The following is a 23097-nucleotide window of genomic DNA, read 5'->3' on the forward strand; positions in this document are numbered from 1 at the left end:
TAATCCTACAAAACGTAAAAGTTACCGTTCATTGTTTATTTTCTTTTGCGAGTATTAAAATTTAACTTTGTCGGAGTATTAAAATGTCGGACATTCGAAATCCTAATTCGTATTCAATTAATTCTAAAATATGAATAGCGTTACATTTGAATAACTTTTCAAAACCAGGTTTCGTGTCTTTGTACGTATATTCATAGAAATTACAGCGACTGAACGATCCGAGGTTTATATCTAAATTTAAGTTATTAATATATATAGGTAAGCTGTGGTGGTCCAGTGGTTAGAACGCGTGCATCTTAACCGATGATTTCGGGGCACATATATGTAATTAATTTGTGTTTATAATTCATCTCGTGCTCGGCGGTAAAGGAAAACATCTCGAGGAAACCTGCATGTGTCTAATTTCATGGAAATCTGCCACATGTTTATTCCACCAACCCGCATTGGAACAGCGTGGTGGAATATGTTCCAAACCCTCTTTTTAATGGAAGAGGAGTCCTTAGCCCAGCAGTGGGTAATTTACAGATACACGTGGGACGAAATATTGTCTCTGATAAATAATTTGTCTTTGTTTACAAATACTGAAATAGGTAATGTATATAATCCTGTCGAACTAAACTAAACGTTAAATAAGGTTTTAGGGATTTAATAAACAGCGAATTTTTATTAAAAGTGTTGTATATGTTATGTGTCTGGCAAAAAGGTATACTATGTTCTTTCTTGGAGTTCAAGTTTGCTTCATACTAATTTTCGTCAAATTCAGTTTAGCGTTTTGGTCGTGAAAGAACGACAGATAGACAGACAGAGTTACTTTCACATTTATATTATTAATATCGACAAAAGCGCCGAAATGGCCCAGCGGTTAGAACGCGTGTGTCTTAACTGACGATTGCGTATCGAACAGATTAGCATAACTGAATTTTAATTTGCTTAATTTTTGTTTATAACTCATCTCTTGCGGTTAAGGAAAAAATCGTTAGGAAACCTGCATTTCAAGGAAATTTTGCAACATTTATAATCAACAACCCATATTACATAAAGCTTGACAACATTTTTATTATAACTTAAGGTTTTCTATTTTATTGGATCTTAGGTATTTTTAAATATTCATTACGGCATATTATACTTTACAAGATTTTGCAACAGCTGATTTTCTTGCTGATCCTTTTCGATTGAAACTGATGGCAGTTTGACATTAAATTCACCCTTCAATAGTGCAACGCCCTATCCAACTATTTGGTTAGTACTTTGGGGTCTAAGTACGTTATTAATATTCCAAAAGTTTGTATATTCAGATGTTAATCAGTTGGTACCAAATTGAAACGATCGGGACGTATTATAATTAAATTAGGCTATGTAGTTAATTATGCCTTGGAATTGAAATTACATATATATTATTATGCACAATAGGTGTGCACGCGACATAGTACGCGTTGAATGTAACAAAAAAAAATGATTGCCTAAGTTACTACTTATTATGTCAGTTATCTGCTAGTGAAAGTCCCGTTTAAATCGGTCCAGCCGTTCCAGAGCTTAGCCGGAACAAACCGACGGATACAAATTGAAAAAAATGTTATTTTGGTAATGTACCGTGTATACATTCATATGCATTGAGTAAAAAAAGGGCTATTTTAATATTACAAACAGACACTCCAATTTTATTATATGTATAGATATATGTTCTATGTACATCACTTAACTAACGTTTATAGCTTGAAAAAAGCAGTTTGATACTGAGATAATTACATATAGTAGTAAAATATTCAACATTTCGCAGTATTTTCGAACTGTAATGAGCGCAGCGCGTCACAACAAAAGCTGGTTTTAGATTGCGTTGCCATGACAACCGGCTTACTGGCGTTCTGTAATCTGTTTATATACACACGTTTTACAACCAAGGTGGATATGAGCCTACTGATAAACGGTTACCACCGTCTATAAATTGGGAGGTATGATGTTATGTCCCTTGTGCCTGTTGCTACACTGGCAAACTCACCCTTCAAACCGGAACACAACAATAAGTATTACTGATTGGCGGTAGAATGACTGATGAGTGAGTGGTACCTGCACAGACTGGCTTGCACAAAGCCTAAGAATAACCAGTTAATATTTTTTATATCCTTGTACACGCTCATTAAATATAATATGTGATAAAATAGCACCCAAATCTTCTAATACATACTACATCATTTAATACTTCTACTCTTTTATACTTCAGTATACATAATAAATAATCTATGTTGTTATTATATAGACAAGCTACTAATATGCTTGGTTTGAATCATTTACGTATAAATAATATTTCAAATTCGCGCGTAAACGTACCTTGTAATTGAGAAAGAAATTAGAGAATTTTAATCAACATTGAGATGATTACGAGTTATTCAATATACGGCATTCGTCGGTTTATTTATCAATTGGATTTAAATCACAAGTGCCTATAAATACCGACTACAGAGCGCTTTAACGCCATAACTGAGCACCAGTAGTGTATACCGCGTCACAACAGGGGCAGCGCCCTTCGAGTAGGGTCTCCATCCCTTTACATAATCCTCAGACAATGCATTACATAATTCTTTGAAAGAGGTGGGGATTTTTTTTTTTGTAATTAGTAAAGGGTTCATTATTAAGTCTTTGAGACTTATTATAAAAGAAAAAATGGGAAAGAAATTCTTTTAAATTTTCTTGTATCGTTTGTTGATCGTTGTTTACATTATTTGACTCAAAAGTTGTAAATCTTAATTAAGTTATGAAACAAATTGATTAAAGGATATCCTATTATGTGGTTAATAAACAAACAACAATTCTGGTCGTTGAAATTATCTATATTTATACCTCGGGCACATTGACTTCAACACTATAAAGTAACTTGTTTGTTTTACTATTATGTTTACTATGAGTCATAAGTGTAATGAGCGAAGTAAAAACATTGATAAAATACCTATTAGCGCTTATTTATGAAAATAGTTCCTTGTTTTACCGTTATGTTTAACGTTAACCTAGGTAATACACATGAATCATGATTAATATTTAACTTTCCTATCGGCTGTTTAGACAGAGAATTTGATAAATAATCGATCTGACTATTATTTTCATTTGATAATTAGTTATGTAAAATATGAAATGGGTATATTTAAGTAATATTGATCGCTTTGATAAAATCAGAGATAGCCATTGTGTGTGCACAAGAAGTAAGGATAAGCGTATAACGCCAAGTCAATAAATCCTTCTTGGTCCAAGGTGTCCGTCAAAAATCCGATACCTTTTTTTAACTTTGCCGTTTTTTTTTTAAATTAAAAACATTTGTGAATAATACTTATTATTCCATACAAGTTGTATTGAATAGTGGAGCTAATACTCGTTGACTTCCAGGCAGGATACATTACATACATGTATAATTGTATTCAACTAATACGACTTTGTTTTTATTGACTTCATTCTCATACTTGGAGTCGTTTACTAACTACATACGTATCTTAAAAAAGAAAAGCATTGAGCAACGATAAAGTAGACGAACAAATTGTTAATTAAGAACGTTATGTTTTGTAATAAACATCAAAAATAAAGTTGAGCCGGTTGTTCCTTTGTGCAAATTCACAAAAAAAAACCTCAAGTAAAGTGGTATTAAATCTATTAAAGCGCTCACATAATGGCCACCCTAGCCCGGGGCGATCCGTCGCCATGGCGACCGCCGTGTTTGCCGCCGTATCGATCGAAGCTTCCCTGTTTACTTTCAGTATGCACCGGGAAGAGTCACGCTTTGTTTTTGTACTTTTATTTCTTAATAAACGTATAAATACATGCCATACACTGTCTATTTGACGATAAAATAAACATACACTTATGTAGTAATAATTATTACATAGATGTAGGATTTAGAGTTTATTATGTACTTCACGAAATCGAATAGAGATGGTTTGTTAAGTAATACAGGATTGCTTTTGTTTGTTACTCTGTGTGAAGACGCGGGAAAAATTGTAATGTCAAAACGCGGTTCGATCGATATCAATAACGCCGTATAAGAATTATAAATTAACCAAGCGGATAACTTAGTAGTGTATGTCTGGATTTGAAGGTCTGGACATTAAATTAACACTGAAAATAAAGCATTTACCGTTATTAAAACTGGCGTCAATAATCTTTAAGAAGACAAGGATATATTTTCATTACATGCTCGATATACTCTTTGAATCCAATGAATGTTTGTTTGTGATTACGCAAACAACAGTTAAATATTTCCCTGTTTACATATTAACAAGCTATTTGATATATCATAGATATATTATAGTTGTATCACTACATATTCGCATATAAAACAACTTCGATTTCTCTGTCCCTATGTACCTTTGCACGCTTCAATCTTTAAAACTACACAACGGATTTTGATGAGGTTTGTTTTTAATAGATAGAGTGATTCGGGAGGAAGGTTTTTGTATATAACACATGGACAATATAGTAAAGAAACACTGATCATTTTAGAAGTTTTTAATTCAAAATTCTGTGGTCTATTTAGTATCAGTATTAAACCCGTGCGAAGCCGCCTCGGGTCGCTAGTTTATTAAATACAGTCATGTCGTTAACTGTAGGTTATACAATATACCTTACAGCGTCCATTTAAATGAGCAATGGGTTTTCTTATTATTTTGAAAATGAATTGTTAAACATTATATTTTTGTCATTGTATTAAAATAACGTGTTCACAAAACTGGAACGCATTATTATTTCAACATAAATAATAATGTCTGTCGGTTTATATTTTTGTTTTGGATGAAGTATTCTTTATGGAGTTCACGTATCATACTTCTTCTTATCTATCTTTATCTTACATTTTCAGAAAACACTTTAAAAGGTAGTCTGAATTTGAAGTTTCAGATATTTGAAAATAATCATTTCTAGTTAATCCCATCTTACCATTTATTTCCGGTGTAAAAGGTAACATATTGTAAACTAGAGTCTATCTCTGTTCAAAACTTCATTCAGATCCGCCAGCCTCGCGTCTGTGTAACAAACATCCACCCAAACATTATGTATATTGAATATAGATAAGGCACATTTATATCTACAGGTCTGTAGGCCTTCCTGTATCTAGGTAGGCTAGGTAACCTCGACATCCTCATGCAATCGACACGCTATGATGCAAGCTATCAAGTTTCGCACATCGATATCGATGCGGTGTAACACAACACTAAACGGAAGGACCTCCTCTTACCCTCCGTATGCATAATATTCGCAACTTTTTAGTACATTCTTAAATGGGTAGGTTAACATTCTTTTCTGAGTTGTTTCAGAAAGTTTCATATGTTTTTTATGAAGCTCACACCTACTTCCAATGCACAAAGATATATTTTGATAAAATTGTCCTTACTTAAAATAAATATAATATAAATAACTTATATGATTGATTTTATTACTTATATATCCGACACGTGTAGGTTAACTCACAAGTTTTTCTTTATCATATCGATATTAATTACACATATTATATTATTAAATCCGCAATCTTCGTCTGAAATACACGTAACTGTATAATCTCAGCTTACTTCAAACTATTTTATAAAAAGTTTGAGATGAAAATGTATATACATATTTAAAAAAAGAACCTACAACAACAACAGCCTGTAAATTCCCACTGCTGCGCTAAAGGCCTCCTCTCCCTTTGAGGAGAAGGATTGGAACATATTCCACCACGCTGTTCCAATGCGGGTTGGTGGAATGCACATGTGGCAGAATTGCTATGAAATTTGCAGATTTCCTCACGATGTTTTCCTTCACCGCTGAGTACGAGATGAATTATAAAGACAAATTAAGCACATGAAACAGCAGTGCTTGCCTGGGTTTGAACCCGCAATCATCGGTTAAGATGCAGGCGTTCTAACCACTGGGCCATCTCGACTCTTATACAAAAAAGAACCTAAATGTTTAATAATTCAAATTCGTAATAAACCGTTCCGACTTTTCGAATATTTTTTCCTTGCTCAGAATCGAATAAATAATAAAAAATGCCATCTTGCGACCAATCCGTTATTTCGGTCAGACGATTTAAAATATTACACTCCACAAGGAAGTTCATGGAATTTTCGATATAAAGAGGAAATAACCTTGTGATCGAATGTCGGTACGAAATGCATTTAAGATTAGCCGACGAATACATCTGTCTTTGTCTCTGCTGATGTGTCGGAAAGAGATAGATGACCATGGTTTGTAAGTTTGCAATTAATAAAATAAAACTCTAGCAAGAATTAATTTTACTGTATAAAATATTTTAATTATCATAATATACTAAAATAATTAACATATGAATGCGAAACAGTTACTTCATTTATAAAACAGTTACGAATAATAAGATCTTTGTTCCTTGTCACATTGTTTGAACTTTAAGATGAATCATGTCATGTGCTATAAAAATGACCGCGTCATATGTTCGGTCATTGACACGGACATTGACCTCAGCATGTAATTGTTACCTTTAGGACTCCACACCTGTAGCGCTTATTCCCTTGCAATAAAGGTGATATTAGATATACTAGAAACTCCTACATCCGGCCTACCTCAACATGGCACGGAAATCGTGGATAGGGTTACTAGATAGGCCAAATATTTGACTTTCAATACTTATTTTTTTCTCTCCATATCATAAGTAATCAATTAAGTTAAACAGTAATATTTTACAGTCGCTTGTTACGTTATAAATAACGAATTGCACTTTAAATTAAACGCGATTAATTAACAATCTTTGATCGATTTTCTTCCTTCCCGTCGTCTCTTTCACACACATGGAATTCACATCGTACTATCTCTTTTCACTAATTCTCATAATATAAACGATATGATGTATTATTTTTAAAGTTGAATAATTAATGAAACAAATAATTTAAAAAGAAAGTTTTTAAATTTAGAACGATAATTTGACGTAAAATTAATTAAGTAAATAAGTATCTATTTGAACGATGGTTACCCTATTGCATTTATTTTCCGTGAATACGTTGTATATATTATGTAAGCCTTAATATTATGTATCTAAAAATTAATTTAAAACATCTATTTTTAGACTATAACTCTTATATAAATGTTATTTACTAAATTGTATGTTATTACTATTGCGATACTTTTAGCTGTAAAATCTCGTTAGTACAATTGTTAAAATTGCTTTTCCGTTACGTTGTGTACAAAATAATCATCTTGCCTTTTTACATTGTAAAATAAGTTAGACATACATAAATAAATAATAAATAAATAAATAATATCTACTTATTATTTCAAACTAACTCAAGAAATGTATATTAATTTTTTTTTTATGATATAACTTATTGTTTGTTATTAATTAAATTTAACAATATTTATATCAAAATAGTGCTTAATAGTTTTCAATATTTCTTCCTATATATTATAAATACGTCCTTGAAAGTTTATATCTTCGTGACTTTTATCAAATCTAATTAAGTACTAGTTTTTCTCAAGTAAATAATCGGTATGTAATATATACGTACTGTATGCAATTTGTACTGGTATCATTACAAAGGATATGAATGGAAATTATTTAATTCGTACGCTGACTATCAATTTCAAATGTCAAAATGTATTACATAACGTCTCCTATACAGTACAGTTTCCTCAACGTTACATAATGTACATAATCAAGAAGGCAGTTGCCTGTGGAGTTGAAAGTTCGATAATGGTCCTACAATTATGTATTAGTTTAAATGACACCGAAATTCCATATATATGAAATATAACCGGTTAAGTCCATGTGCGATATACATATATATATATAGTATAGTTTACCTATTATTTTTGGACAAATAGGTCATTTCACACATCCTGGTGGTAGGGTTTCGTGCAAGCCCGTTTAGGTCGGTACCACCTACTTATCAAATATTCTACGACCAAACATCAGTGCTCAGTATTATTGTGTTCCGATTTGAAGGGTTGAGTTAGTTAGTTAGTTGAGTTAACTACAGGTATAAGGGACATAACATCTTAGTACCCATGCTTGGTGGCGCAATGGCGATGTAAGGAATGGTTAATATTTACAGCGCCATTGTCTATGGGTATTGGTGATCACTTACCATCAGGTGGCACATATGCTGGTCCCCCAACACCATAAAAAAATCAATACATAGACAAATCACTGTTATATACCACAAACTAAGCAATATAAGGTTGAACTGAGTGCATTCGAAACATCGAAGATTCTAGAACATTCCTAAACGTGTCATTAACAAAAGTAGAACGTAATATAATTATTATTTATATTATTTTTTTCTCTGATAACGAACTCTCGACACACTGACACACTTGCGAATGTTATGACATCGTGTGCATTTATTATAAATAAGCAGTGTCCGCAAAATCGTTCTCGTCGGCGAACAGACATTATATGTATTTAACTAGTATTTATGTGTCTTATAAACTGTACTATCATAACACGATGAGTCGAGATGGCCCAGTAGTTAGAACGCGAGCATCTTAACCGATGATTGTGGGTTCAAATCCAGGCAAGCATCGCTGATTCATGTGCTTAATTTCTCTTTATAATTCATCTCGTGCTCAGCGGTGAAGGAAAACATCTTGAGGAAACCTGCATGTGACAAATTTCTTAGAAAGTCTGCCTCATGTGTATTCCACCAACCCGCATTGGAACAGCGTGGTGGAATATGTTCCAAACCTTCTCCTCAAAGGGAGAGGAGGGAATTTAGCCCAGCAGGGAATGGGAATTTATTGGCTGTTGTTGTTATTGTTGTTGTATCATAACACGAAATTATATCAAAATTGATGCAGTAAAATCCATTCTTTTCAATTTAATAATAATGTTTAGAAGTGATATTTGTATCTGAACATAAGATGTTATATCATAGGTAGGATTGTGTGTAAGGCTGGCGAGGTAAAGCATAAGAATACCTGTGACACTCATACTCCAGGTCACTCCACGGAAAAACAAGAGCTTAAGTATGTTATGACGTCATTACAAATATAAATGTGTATATAGTTATTTAATTCAACAGCCTTCTATAAACATATAATAAAATTGGAGTGTCTGTTTGTAATATTAAAATAACTGCTTTTTACTTAATGCCTATGTTTACACGATACATGTACAAAAATAGCTTGTTTTCCATTTTTGTTTGTCTGTCTATCTGTCTGTTGTTCCCGCTTTTCTCTGGAACGGCTGGACCGATTTTGAAGAGACTTATTGGCGGAAAACTATTACCATTAGTAACTTAATCTAGAGCAATATATTTTGTGTTAAATAAAATACAGCTAGTATAAAATAAATCCTCAGTAGCAATATCAATATAGCCCATGGACAGACAGATTACAGTTTTATTATTAGATAATTGCTATGTAAATCACATTTTTATGACTATTTTTAACGATTTCGTGTTAAAAGATACGAACGAAAAGAGTTTAATCGTAAAATAATTACGGTAGATTATACCGGAAGTGTTTTTACATTGAAAAAAAAAACCTTTAACATCACACCATTAATTTTATAGTAAAGACTGTTTGTTGATCGAATTTTAATTAAATATTTTTATTTTATTGGCTCACTTGCCGATTAGCGCCTTCACTAAAAATAGTTGGCAACTTATAAATTGACTTCATTTAATTAAGAACCATTTTTTTAAATCTCATTTTAAGAATTGAGTCAATAAGACCACTATGTACATAGTTCTCGTAGGGCTCCCTTATATAATACAAAACTAAACTATGTCTAACTTACAGGTAATTAATTCTACGATTCATATTTATATTATATATCATATACATCTTTTTTGTTGCTACGGATGTTGGATTTTTAAAATGATGTTTTCGAATCCCAACGACCTGGCTGGCACCTCAGGGCACACCCCGTTAATGTGATACACAAAATTAAGAACTATGTTGTGAACAAGAATTGCTACTATATTTATAAAATAGTGTGTTCGAAGTATGACGTTGGCAAAATATAATATAAGACAAATCTACAGTAACGGTCTGTAAATTTCCCACTGCTGTTTTAAGGCCTCCTCTCCTATTAAGGTGAAGATAAACATATTCCACCACGCAGTTCCAATGCGGGTTGGTGGCATGCACATGTGGCAGAATTTCTATGAAATTAGACACATGCAGGTTTCCTCACGATGTTTTCCTTCGCCACCAGGTCATAAGGCGTATCTATCTATTTTATAAAATAAAAAATGCTTTCGTCGATGAATAAGGCTTTCAAAGATTTCATCGAATTCCGTCTACGTGATTTCTATAGCGGAGCTATGAATGAACATTAATTAAAAAGGCTTTAATAGTGGCCAATCATTTTATTAATTACATATAACATAATTTTCTTCGAAATAAACTTTTTTTATTTATAGTCTATCACGTACTTTATATATTGCGATACTAATTTGTTGCGCAGACGCAAGGTTTTGATTAAACTATTAGACATAGTCCTTGACGCCACCTGTCATACGTTCACTGACCTCTATATATATTTTTCCCACTAATAAAAAAAAACATTAACAAAAATAAAATTACCCGTGTTACCTCAAGATATTTTACCATATGAACTTTTAAGTAAAAAAAAGGAAATAGCATTTTCATTTGTAGAGTGTAGTATATATAGTCTAATATTATAATTAATGAAAGCTATTTAAAAATAGTATCAATTATAGTATAGATTGATTGATATTTGTATTCAAATAATGTAATTTCAATCTTATCAAAAAGTTTTATAGTCTGTAGAAACACATACTAAAAGTTATTTATTTTATGATGAATAAGTGTATAAACGGATATGTATGTAAATGTAAATTAAAAAAAAAAAACGTTATAACGTTACATCGATGAAATAATAATACAATAAACCAATCTATCTCGGAACAAAGGTATAACAATAATCATTACATTAAACACCCCTACACATTAAACACCCCACAGACGCACACACGTAAACAATGAGCCATTGTATACGGTGTACACATGTGTGCAACAGCCGGGAACGGCAGCTGCAGGACTTAAATTCTGACTATGGTTCCCAAACTTTTATTATTAACTACCGCCCCGACGCGGTACCGTTTAAACATTAAACGTATATATTGATACGATATGTTAACTAATTTTAATTATGTTGTTTCATTTAATACTTATAAAATGTATTCCTAATAATTTTATTCGAATTTCTATGGTTTCTTGTTGAATCTTTGGTAATTCGTTTTGCCAAAACTTAAAGGTCATAAGAGTTCAATGTGTTGCGAATTCGAACTCATGCGGTGCAAATTCTCTTATTTTTTTTTTTAGAATATTTTTAAACCAAAAATTATACTGGTAAACGAAATGACGTAACTTAATATCAATTTGTGAGCGAATTTTAATACACTGTGTTATAAAATTTGGGTACAACGAACGGAGCTGGATCGCCTTGAAAACTCGAATGTGAAAATCATTGGGAAAAAAAAAAGCTATAACTGACGCTTTTATTTCATTACGATGACATCATAACCACGTGATCGCGACAAATAATTGTTTTAAATATTTGTCGAAATACAATATTTAAATAAATGGAACGAGTAAAATGCATTTTGAGAAGCGCACCTTTTCGAAGCGATAATATTTAGGGTCCTTTTTTGTAGGCATCTCGGTCTGAACGTATGGGTGCCTTTGCCTGCAGTTGAATTTTTTTCCGAAAACTTGACCCCCTCGTCAGTTATGATTCGACCGTTGACGCGAACGGTTGTTCTCGCGTGCTCGTTTTAATCTAGTCATTGTGTCCAAAATTTTTTATTGTATTATAACTCGGTAGTGGTTTCTAAAATAGTTTTTAAGTACATTTAGTTTTAATTATAATAGAAGTGTGTTTAAAAATTTTTAGGCAATCAGAAGACTGATTTTAATGAACGGATTTGGTTTACTTTGGTGAGTTTGAATATTTTTTTTCGTATTTTATTTAATTATATAACAATATATATTTATTAAATTTCTTTAAATGTTAATATGATATATGTTGAGTCTAGAATAATTTTTATAAATAATTACTTCAAAAAGTCGAAGGCGAACAGGTTTCTTTGACAAAATAAATTTAGATCAAGTTTACAAGTTCACCTTAAGTTGATTAACCTTAGTCGTTTGCCCTTGACTACTTCGTTAGTTTCTTGCTTTTATGATTTAGTTTCAAGATATAATATTTTTTTGTCGATTTAAAAAAAATATATATTATATTAAAATTTCATAAAAATGCTTATCATTATATCATTATATTAATATTTCTTTATCGTAAATTAGATTTGTTGTATAAAGTTTTTATACATACAAAAATACGACTGTATTTTTTTTAATAATAATATTGATAAAATTTCTTCGACTCATATGACAGTTAATTAACGATACATATATTAAATACGTTAAAAGTTTTCATATTTGTTTAAGAAATCGTAATCTTTCTTTGTTTAGAATTTAGTTGATATTTTGTATCAGATTTTAATCACATCCGTATCGTTTATTCGCGTACGAAAAACCTTGTTCTTCTGTTCGATGCTCTTAAAGAAACCTTTCAGAGAAATTGCTTTCCCATTTGAAAGCTTATGTTGTTATTTTTCCGCTAGTTAAATAACGGCCCTGTAACCTTTTGTTCGGGGATTTTTCCTGTATGGTCTCAACAATTATTTAATTTAACGATAACAAGAATACTGTTTGAGAATCTGTGTTTGAATAACGAAACATTTGAATTTAGAATAATGAGACAACAAATCCTTTTTTAAATTTATTTCAAAAGAGGTTTTATATCAACAATTACTTTCAATAACTTCTATATAATATTTGAAATCATTTATTGTTATAAATATAATTTATATTATAATTAAATAACTCGACACTCACTGACTAATTTGATTACTAACTCTTTCCTGGAATTTATTGTTTACAAATTCTTTACTACGCAGTGATTCCAAGAATATCGTATATTGTGATGTTACTGTGTTAAATAACTTCCTACTAAGAATTTAGACTATATAACGTATGATAAAGTTTTATATTGTTATCAAAAGGTATTTTATAATTATTTATACAATTATAATAAAATTTAATGATTGTATTTTTCCTGAATCATTCGTTCAATTGCAATGAGACTTATGTGACTTATTCTGCGTAAATCTGTAAAGATTTCAAATTAATAAAAATCCTCTTTGTTTCGAATCGAAGTAGGAATGGGATGTTATCTATACATAAAATAAAATTAGAGTATCTGTTTGTAATACTAAAATAACTCTTTTTACTTAATGTATACACGGTACTAGAACCAAAAAAGGAAACATTTTTTTTTTACAATTTCTGTCTGTCTGTTTGTTCCGACTAATCTCTGGAACGGCTGAACCAATTTTGACGGGACTTTCATTTGTAGATAGTTGATATAATAAGGAGTTACTTAGGCTACAATAATTTAAGTTAAATTTAAACGCGTACAAGGTCGCGGGCACAGCTAGTATTTAATATGTTTGCTGTAAATACAATTTTGCCTTAAATTTCTTCAGCTAAATTTGGAAATGTTCAAACAGTTTCCCATCGGTTATATGAAATAGGGAATTATGCAAGTTCTCTCTTGATTGCTCGAATAGTTATTAAGAGCTAGTGTCGTTCGTGATGCGTTTATATTTATTGAGCGAGCGTTAAGCTGAGCGATTTCATCGAATCAAAGTAATATCAAAGCTATCACCTTGTGTTGTGTTATTACAAACTAATCTTATTTTTATATAATTGTTATTGATATACATATAATATATATTAAAATTAACTAATTAATTACGATGTATAAAACATTATTAATCAAGTAAAATACTTTATAAATGAACATCTATTTAGCGGTGTTTTATAAAGTTACGATATAAATAACGTACTTTATTTTTCATTTGGTACAACATACTTTAAAGTAAAGTTTATGTATTGCTTTTAATAGTTAGTTAAATTAAACTAAAGATGTGCAGTTGGTTTGCAACGTAACACGCTTTCCGCTCCGCTCGTTAAGTTGGTTTGCAACGTAACACGCTTTCCGCTCCGCCCGTTAAGATACATGCCCTTAGCGTAGAAGCATTTGAGATTTGGTATTCAGATTTCAGTTAGTCGTTAGTTTCGATTTGATTTACGGCTATGACGAATGGCACCACTTCCTTGTTGTGTTAGCCGTGCTATCGGATGGTACTTATGGGCACGTGATAAACAGGATACGCTATCTCCGACTCTGAACCTACCTTCTTAGTAAATTGATAAGGCGAATCTTAATGACTTTCCTAATATGGACTTCAGATGAAATATCAGAATTTAAATATATATTCCTTATGAATTAATGAGTGAGATTACATATGTATATTGTTTTTTTGCTATTTAAATTAATACTTTTATTGAAGGACATATTTACAAATAAAAAAAATCTGTTTTTTTTTTAGGGCTAGTTAGCAATCGATCCAAGTGTTATATACATACGTATGTATTGCTTGGAAACTCACACATGCAAACGTAGATTGTTTTTTGTGTGTTTCTCTCCTCTACCTTAAGTTTGGAAGAGATAGCTATTTCAGCGATAAGGCATTATGCATATTTCTCAATTGCGTCTAAATTATTTATTTATTGGTATCAATAAACGGAATTTGGTTTTGTTTGATCTTATTTCTCATGTCAGTACATAACATTATATTCCCACGACAACCACAACACCTAAAGTATATATACATACAATTTCTTTGTTCGAGCGCCAACAAATATGGTGGCTAATGAACCCTTCTTTGTTTTATCATCGATGAATATTTCGTAAGCACAAAACATAATTCGTTATTTCGTAGAAGTATTCTACCTGTTAGTGTAAACACACCGCTGGCTTTCTTTTGTATCTTACATCGTAACAATCGGTCTGTCAGGTACTAAAGGATATTTAGAAAGGTTAATTTCGGTATATTATTTCTGTAATACTTGTTATTTTACTTCGGTTTTGTTACTACGCTACCTTAAAATATTTTTTAAATAATTTAATACCAAGTTACCTACTACAACTGCTGACTTATTCCCTGACTAGCACGTATGCAATATTATATATGTAGTTTTATTTCCATAGTTATTGTAAAATTAAATATTTTTGAACTAACTATCCTTTAATTTAGTTTATTTTTAAATTTCTTGCACGTTTTTAATAATTTAAATGTATATAAGTTTTTATTAGTAAATGAGACATCGAACTACATTTTTTTTAATTATGTAAATTATATGAATAAATAAATATATTATTTAATTCATTAAACAAATATTTTAAGTCTTTTCGATTTGAAGCGTTGATGTATGACTTTACAATTATAATCCTTATTATACACTAATTATAAATCATTCACATCTCGAAGGCAAGACTATATCAAATATACATTTTAATAAAGTAGCATTAGTCCCATATTAATTATCTGTCAAACTTGAATACTATCAGATCAATTTTGATAGAACTTTGTCAAAGTCAACAAAATTTAAGTTAATATATATTTAATAAACTGGATATTTATATTTAAGGGAATTTATGTATCACAGACTCCATAATCAACCCCAAGGGAAGCGATGTAAACGCTCGAGATGAAAAAAGACAGTCATTACTCATCGCTGGATGCCTCAAAGACTTGCCACTCGCGATTAATCAAATTAATTACTTTCATTTCTTCGTGTAAGAGCTTGTCTTTTGTTATTAAGTCAAAAACGACGAGCGATTTTTGATTTACCTTGTTCTCTTGTTACGTTTTGATATTGAACCTGTGTCCCCTTGTTATTTGAGACATGTCTTCGTTCCATCACATTCCAAATTTGAATGTTTTTAATTAAATTTGATAATATGACATCAGTTACGTCCTGGTGTAAGACTTATATACTTCTGCATTTGCACGAATAATAGTGTAGTTTTTGTTTATAAATTGCGTACGTTTTTTTTAAAATTTAGAATAAATATAAAACGGTCAATTTAAAGAGTCGTTCAGCTTGTTGCATCTGATCATAAATATAAGTCTTAATTCCATTACGTTCTAAATTTGGACGGATTTTTAATTAAAGTCGTCGTGTAACACCAACTATGTTTTGAAATAGGAGTATAGATACTTCTGTATTTGCACGGATAATATTGTAGAGATCGTGTAGTTCTTGTTTTTAAATTTCGAACATGTTTTTGAGTTTAACTATGAATAGATAGTACGGCCAATTAAAAGAGTCGTACAACTTGTTGCATGTGTGCGTTGTCGCCCATATCTTATACCACGACCTATGAAAGGCTACACGCTACCGTCAGATATGTCATCTTGACACTTGTATTGCTTTCTGATGTGTCAATCGTGATCGCTGTGGAATAATGCAATTACGGACGCTAAATCCGCTTACTTGCAGATTGCGTGGTTTATTTTTTTAAATATCGAATCATTGGTCAAACCTTGAGGATAAATAATTGAACACAGCTGTATCTATACATTTTTGGTATAACAAAACGTCCCTCTCTCGCCTGATATAATCCCGCTGTGTGTGACAGCGACAAGTATAGTCTAACTTAATAGTTGAAACGAATTTATTCACGACGGAAAATGTAACCTAAGTCATTATTCATCTTCATAATTGTCTTAAAACGATTGTTTTGATATGAGATTCAAAGTTTTATTATATTGGTCTTAGGTAACAGAGCGGAGGGGGAAGTTTGCTAACTCACATTGAAAGCGTGGGACAGGCCAGTGGATAAATGAATTATAACTAGGGTTTAGTTGAATGCAGGTCAGATCGAAAGTTTTACTAGTAGAATTATATATAAATGTTTTTAAAAATCACTCTGTATAACTTAAATTAATATTACAATGAGAAATTTTACTCTTGTCACGTCTGTAGTCTTAGTTTGAAGCGGGTGCATTTGCGAAGCTCGTCTTGTTAATAATACGCAGTAAAACCTTTTTTGATACGCTATCTTCTGTTAATAGTTTAAGTACTTTATCAATCAGCCGTTACAAAAAAACGACTCATACATTCATATAGATGCACTAAGCGTGTTCTATATTCGTACTAACGTTGAAATTTATATATATATATATATATATATATCTTTATTAATATTATAAATGTGAAAGTAACTCGTATCTGTCGCTCTTTCACGACCAAACCGATGAACCGATTTTGATGAAATTTGCTATGGAGCAAACTTAAACTCCAAGAAAAGACATCTACTTTTTTACCTGACTCATGACAACTAACACACTAAAACGCAAGCGAAGTCGCGGGCATCTGCTTGTGATGAATAAAATCTTTACAGGGCGCAACGAATCTATTTTATATTCAATGTATGCATACACACATAAAAAGAGTGTTATAAATTACCTATTTTTATAACACCTCAACTATCATAGACAAGTTTCTTTTGATTTACATAATACTATTAAATAGATAACATTTCTAAGTACCCCCAAAGAATCTCAACGCCTATTATTATCAACCCCAAGACTGAGAAAGTGCACCCTTGTAATTTTCACACGGTAAGGTGGCTCGCTATACAATGGATCGCATCAAAGAGGTTTTTTTAATAGGTTAACGGTTATTCGTTGTTCACGTCTTTTTCGGTTTTTAAACATTTACAAAGATCTCTATTTAAATTTATACGTTTCTTAAAAAAGGGCAAAATACATTGCGGGCTCTGTAAATAGTAATTTGTAAGAAGTATATTAAAAAATCGCGTTGTATAACTGTTAAAAGTTTCTTATCTTTCGAATGACCTTTTTAAACTTGTATTGGCGTAGTGAATATTTAAAGCAATATAATATTTACTTCTAACCTAAGCCGAAACGTAATTCTATATATTTCACAAATAATTCATTAAACTTTGATATTTATTTTATCGAAGTATGACTCAGATTTAATTAAAATATCAATTATGATTTAAGACCTTTTGATTTTGTTTATATTTCCATTTTTAATTTTTTATAGTAATGTTATACTTGCATTGAAAAGAGTTTTACATAGATTGTGATTTTGTTTTTTTTTTCTAAATTGTAATACACTTAGCAAATCCAAATAAATAAAAAATGTTTGTATTTTATTACACTAGAACCGTCCAACGTGACTGTATAAAAGGGATCGAGTAAATGTTTCAAGGCTAACGTAAAGAGGTTTTTCCGCCATTAGAGAAACGATAACTGTTTCTGTATTAAATTTACGTGTTTAACGGCTGTTAAATTATGTTGACAAAGAATTCGGAAGGTAGGTATACAATATAATTTATATTATACGAATTTTTGCCCGCGACTTCTCTGCTTCGTTTGATAAAAAAATCACTTCAAAATAGTCATAATACGCTGACTCAAACTCAAACTCAGGGATGTTTAAAAGTAATTTAAAAATGGAACGTACGTATATAGTACAACTAAAGAGTTTTCAATTATAAACTATTTATAGCTATACCTTTATTTAATAGAGTTTGAAACGAATCATTACATAAAAATATACTCATTCCCTTAGACTTAAAACTTGTATCAATTTCGGTTCAGTAGTATATCAGTGAAATCGTAACAGACATAATTACATTCACATTTATAATATTAGTACCGATTTCAATGCTCAAAGAAAATAAACTTACATATATCGTCTATAATTAGTTAATTGTACAGAAAGCCAGAATACATGAACAAGAGCTAATTAAATCGCATTATGTGAACTCACAAGGTACATAGGTTACAATTTCGACGAAGCCCTTTAACGGAGATTAAAAGGCTCTCATTGATGTTATAGGACGCCATTTATTACCTTAATTACGTTGTTTATTTCATAAGTACACGCAACGCCATCTAGCGAACGTTAGCCTTACTTAATACCTAATTTATTTGCTAAACAGCGTGTTTAGTGTTCGTTTATATTGTCACAATAGTTAACATTTTAATATGAAAGATGTTAGAAAATCTATACATTTCCAAAGCTCTTTATCGCAAATAATTTTCGGTCAGCAAACTAGTATCAAATCGCAATTTCTTTCATACAAATCATTTTCGATAAGATATATATATATATTTTTTATTTTAATACATGTTAAATACACTTTGTGGATTAACTTTGAATCTTAATATAGAACCTTAAAGAGCGTGTTATTGTCTTTAAAAATCTTCGCTAAGTTATTTAAATATTCATCTAAATGGCGAAGTGTTGAAGATAAATTGCCACTTACGTAACCTCCCTCTCTGCTTCTACTTATTAAGGCTTAAGCGCAGTCGAAATTTAGATAGTCGATGTAATCAGAGCGACAAAGTCGCAAATGAGTCTGTCGAGTCCGGATTAGGTACTTTAAGAAACAGGGCTGTCACCTGCGTGAAATTAAGGTTAGGAGACTTCGCGACGCAGAATAACGCTCTTTGAAGATATATCTCTTCGAGATTGGGATAGTACGACACAACTTAGATGTAGCATCGGCAAATTCACTGCAGATTTATACAACCAATAGAAATAGCTCCCTATCGCGCCTTTCGTCGCTATTCGTCGCTATAGATTCTCGCTTCAGTTCGACCCGAGAAAGCAATTGCATGTAAATCGACGTGTCAAATTGAGGAATATATTAAGTCATATGCTATTACAAGTTATTACGTTTGCTTAAAGATCATATTCACATAAGAAATAAATGTTCGGTTTTAAGAATTATGCCAATGCTACATCTGAGTTGTGTCGTACTGTAAGTGAACATAATGAGGTTTAAGAGCGTGGCTGTGTATCAGTGTGTATACAACTATTTACGCATTAGTGTGATGTAATCACAAAACTACTTGCATAAACAGACAATATTGCTAAATCAAAATAAAATAATAGATGCTTGTCGGTCTAGTTACTCATCTATTTATATCATAGTAATTGAGTTTGTAATAGAACGTAGTATATAGTGTAATAGTGTATACATAGCTTTTGCTACCGGTAACTTAACATTATTTTTAATTTTATGAGAGTACAAATACGACCATCTTGAATACATAGTATGTTGATTACTAAGATCAGATAAATATAATTGTTGCTAGTAAAAACATCTCAGTACCAACTAATATTGAGGCTTTTTTGTCGATTCAATTTTAAATAGTTAACATATAACTATATTTAGTTGTATAGTGTAACAACTTAAATTGTTTTAACGAACTACTAAAAGTGCTAAATACTCGTTATAAATTCGTGAAATCTTCGTTGTATTGTTACATCGTCAAAAACAACTCCTAAATAAATTTTGTACAGTTTGATTGCTTTTGTTGTACGAGGTAACTGAATTGATAAAGTTGCTAAGTGTATTATAAGTTGCGGGACTCTGAAAATGTAAGTAGTAAAAGAATTATATAAAATATGTTTTCAAAGGCTCGGAAAGATTGGACTTTATAAGGTGACTTTTATCTAATTTTCAATGAAAAAAAATACTTAGTTGATATTCTAACAAAATAATTTGTTGTAAACCAGAATAAATTCGTTACCAAATTTATAACTGACAACGATATATAAATATTAAACAATTCCAAATACAAAATTGCTGTCCATTAAAAATGCTATAAAAATGTCGTTTCAAATGATAATGAACATTTTAATTCTACCGTAATAAAACAAATTACCAAGTCGATTGTAACATTATTTTTGGACAAACCTGAATCACGCGTGCCCCGCGTTACAGATGAAAGATAACATGAAGGCTAATATTTAAATCATGCTCTGCAAACCGCCGGCGACTTCCTGCCAGTGGCCAATATACTTGAGCTTTTGAGTGGCGCCACTGTCTTAACATTTTGTTCTACAAATTTAGTACCAATTCTCGACGCGTTTCACTTTAGCTGGTCGTTGTCAAAGCGATTGCGGAGTTCATTAATTTCTTTTTTTTTTTATAGGAAGGGTCGTGTTTAACAGTTGTAGAAGGACAGTTATTTATACCTCAAAATAAATAGAAAATATAAAACAAGAAATCCCATACAAAACGATGTCTTTATTTTAGGTAAACGCTCAATTCTGTCGCGATCTAAGGTTTTTATTGGTTTCAGTTCATGTATTGTTTAAAATTTTATATTTGGAATGTAAAATCGGTAATTTTATTATGAAGAAAAAGAATTAAAAGCCGTTGGATAAATATTTAATCAATGACAAAGGAAGAATGTAGGTTGGTTGGTACCCATGTGTGGAGCGATTTTCAAAGCCATTGGGTGTTGCAGTGAGCTCCATTAAGCATTACACTTAATTCTCTGGTTCCGGTTCATATTTGCTTCGGTTCGAGTTTAACGCTTCAATAAAAGTCTGTTAGTATAATGGAATGATGAATCCTTTTGTTTTTAAATATATATACATTTTTAAAAATTCGAAATTTATTAACATTCATCGATTACATTATTTTCGATTCACTGATTTCGATGTAATTCTTATTTTGAAATAAGTATAAAAATATGTTATGACCTTTCAGTAAATTGAAAACATATTATGTCCTTCCAACTTGGTAGGTACCAAGCAGATTGGTGTTTCGCCGCAAAATGCCTTTTATCTTCACGATATATTTTACTTAAACCAGTTTTATGCGAACGTGACTCGAACTTAGCAACTTTGAGGAATATAATAAAATTCGAATCAAGTTTGTCTTATAGAAGTTGGTTTACATCAACGAAGTTTGAAACAAAGCCTCAAATCCGCCAAAATATACCTTAGCCGTGCCTCGAAACCGTATGTTATAAAATTATCGCAATACTTGGCAAAGTTTTAATCAGGTAGTTTATGAATATCTTATTAACTCATTATTAATATCATAAGACGTCTTATAATACTTGGTGTACATAGGTAAATTATTTCAGAGTGTTTGTTTTCTATTCGAGACGTTTCAATCTTGGAAAATCTTCTATATCATTTTTGTTCACAAGTATTCAGATCTCTTCAGAAATATTCCGAAATTTTGTAGTAAATAAATATTTGTGATGCATGTTACCTTCTTAGAGAATTCACCGTGTCTACAATAACACAGAAAACTATTACAATTCTATAACAATGAGTAATAATTGACATTAAATTGAACGCATCTGTGACAAATTAGAAGATTCCGTCTACATTAGGACTAGTCATTTGAAATTAGTTACGTTTACCACATCCAACCCGATAACGAGTCCTGCAATCCCTTAATTCAAATCGAATAACTGTTATTTGATTTAAATTAAGGAATTGCCAACATCGAAATTTATATTTGTTAAAAAAAAAAGAAACCAACGTCGACGATCATATTTTTCATACTTGGAACCAAAAGTAAAACAAATGCTGTATTTACTTAACAAGTGTCGGTCACTTTACTAAGGTTCATATAGTCTCTAATTAAATATTTAACTCTTAATAAAGCAAATTACAGCTGTAACCTAAATAATTGATAAACAACACAGGGCGAATCTATAAATAGAGCTGTTGATTCAGCAACAAGTGCAGACCAATTGTTTGCCACCCGCGGACCGACGCGAAGCCGCGCCTTTAAGCAAACAATCTCTGAAAAAATGTACCAAAAAAAGGACGTTAACACTAAACGAAGTAAAGCTGTTTTCCAGACTTTTATTACTATAATAGAAGCGATTGGGATTTCATATAAAATTAATGATATCCCGAGATGACCCAGTGGTTAAAACACGTGCATCTTAACCGATGATTGTGGCTTCAATTCTAGACACCACTGCTTCGTGTGCCTTATTTGTGTTTATAATTCATGTGTCTAATTTTTGTAAAAATCTGTCATAATAGTATTTAATTTCATTGTTATAAAATTTAAAACCTAGTTATTTCTAACTAGCCAATTCATCATCGCTGAATAACTTAAAATTGATACCTTTGATTGTCTACGTCAAACATCGTTACCTACTCCAAAAAAAAACAAAAATAACGATCTTAAAGAAATAATGGCAGAATTACCTGTCCTATAACTTCCCTTTCAATTGAGACCTATAACGCAGGTGCCATGTCGAATGAAGCGAAATCTAATAAAAAGCCGTACTGGTACGTTGAATTTAAATACTCCATTACGTTTTGTTTTTTTTTACTACCTATTTACATGAGACAAGATCGTGTACATTCATTCGATCACGCTCAGAACCGCTTTTTATTTTGTTTCATTTATTTCTTTCATTA

At 31.3% G+C, this 23097-nt stretch overlaps 1 protein-coding gene across 15 annotated transcripts in view; it reads left to right on the top strand.

Moving 5' to 3' along the window:
* Window positions 1-23097, top strand: part of LOC124537946 (brain tumor protein) — a 469342-nt gene that overhangs the window by 403308 nt on the left and 42937 nt on the right. Inside the window, exon 1 of one of the 15 annotated variants that reach the window (XM_047114921.1) lies at window positions 11689-11889. The exons of the other annotated variants lie outside the window; for them this stretch is intronic. Within the exon in view, the coding sequence (XP_046970877.1) occupies window positions 11867-11889 (23 nt within the window). The 5' untranslated portion in view covers window positions 11689-11866. Of the gene's footprint in view, window positions 1-11688; window positions 11890-23097 lie in introns of those variants that run through there. 15 annotated transcript variants of the gene reach the window in all.

This window comes from Vanessa cardui, chromosome 19, assembly GCF_905220365.1.
Source record: "Vanessa cardui chromosome 19, ilVanCard2.1, whole genome shotgun sequence".
Lineage (NCBI taxonomy): Eukaryota > Metazoa > Arthropoda > Insecta > Lepidoptera > Nymphalidae > Vanessa > Vanessa cardui.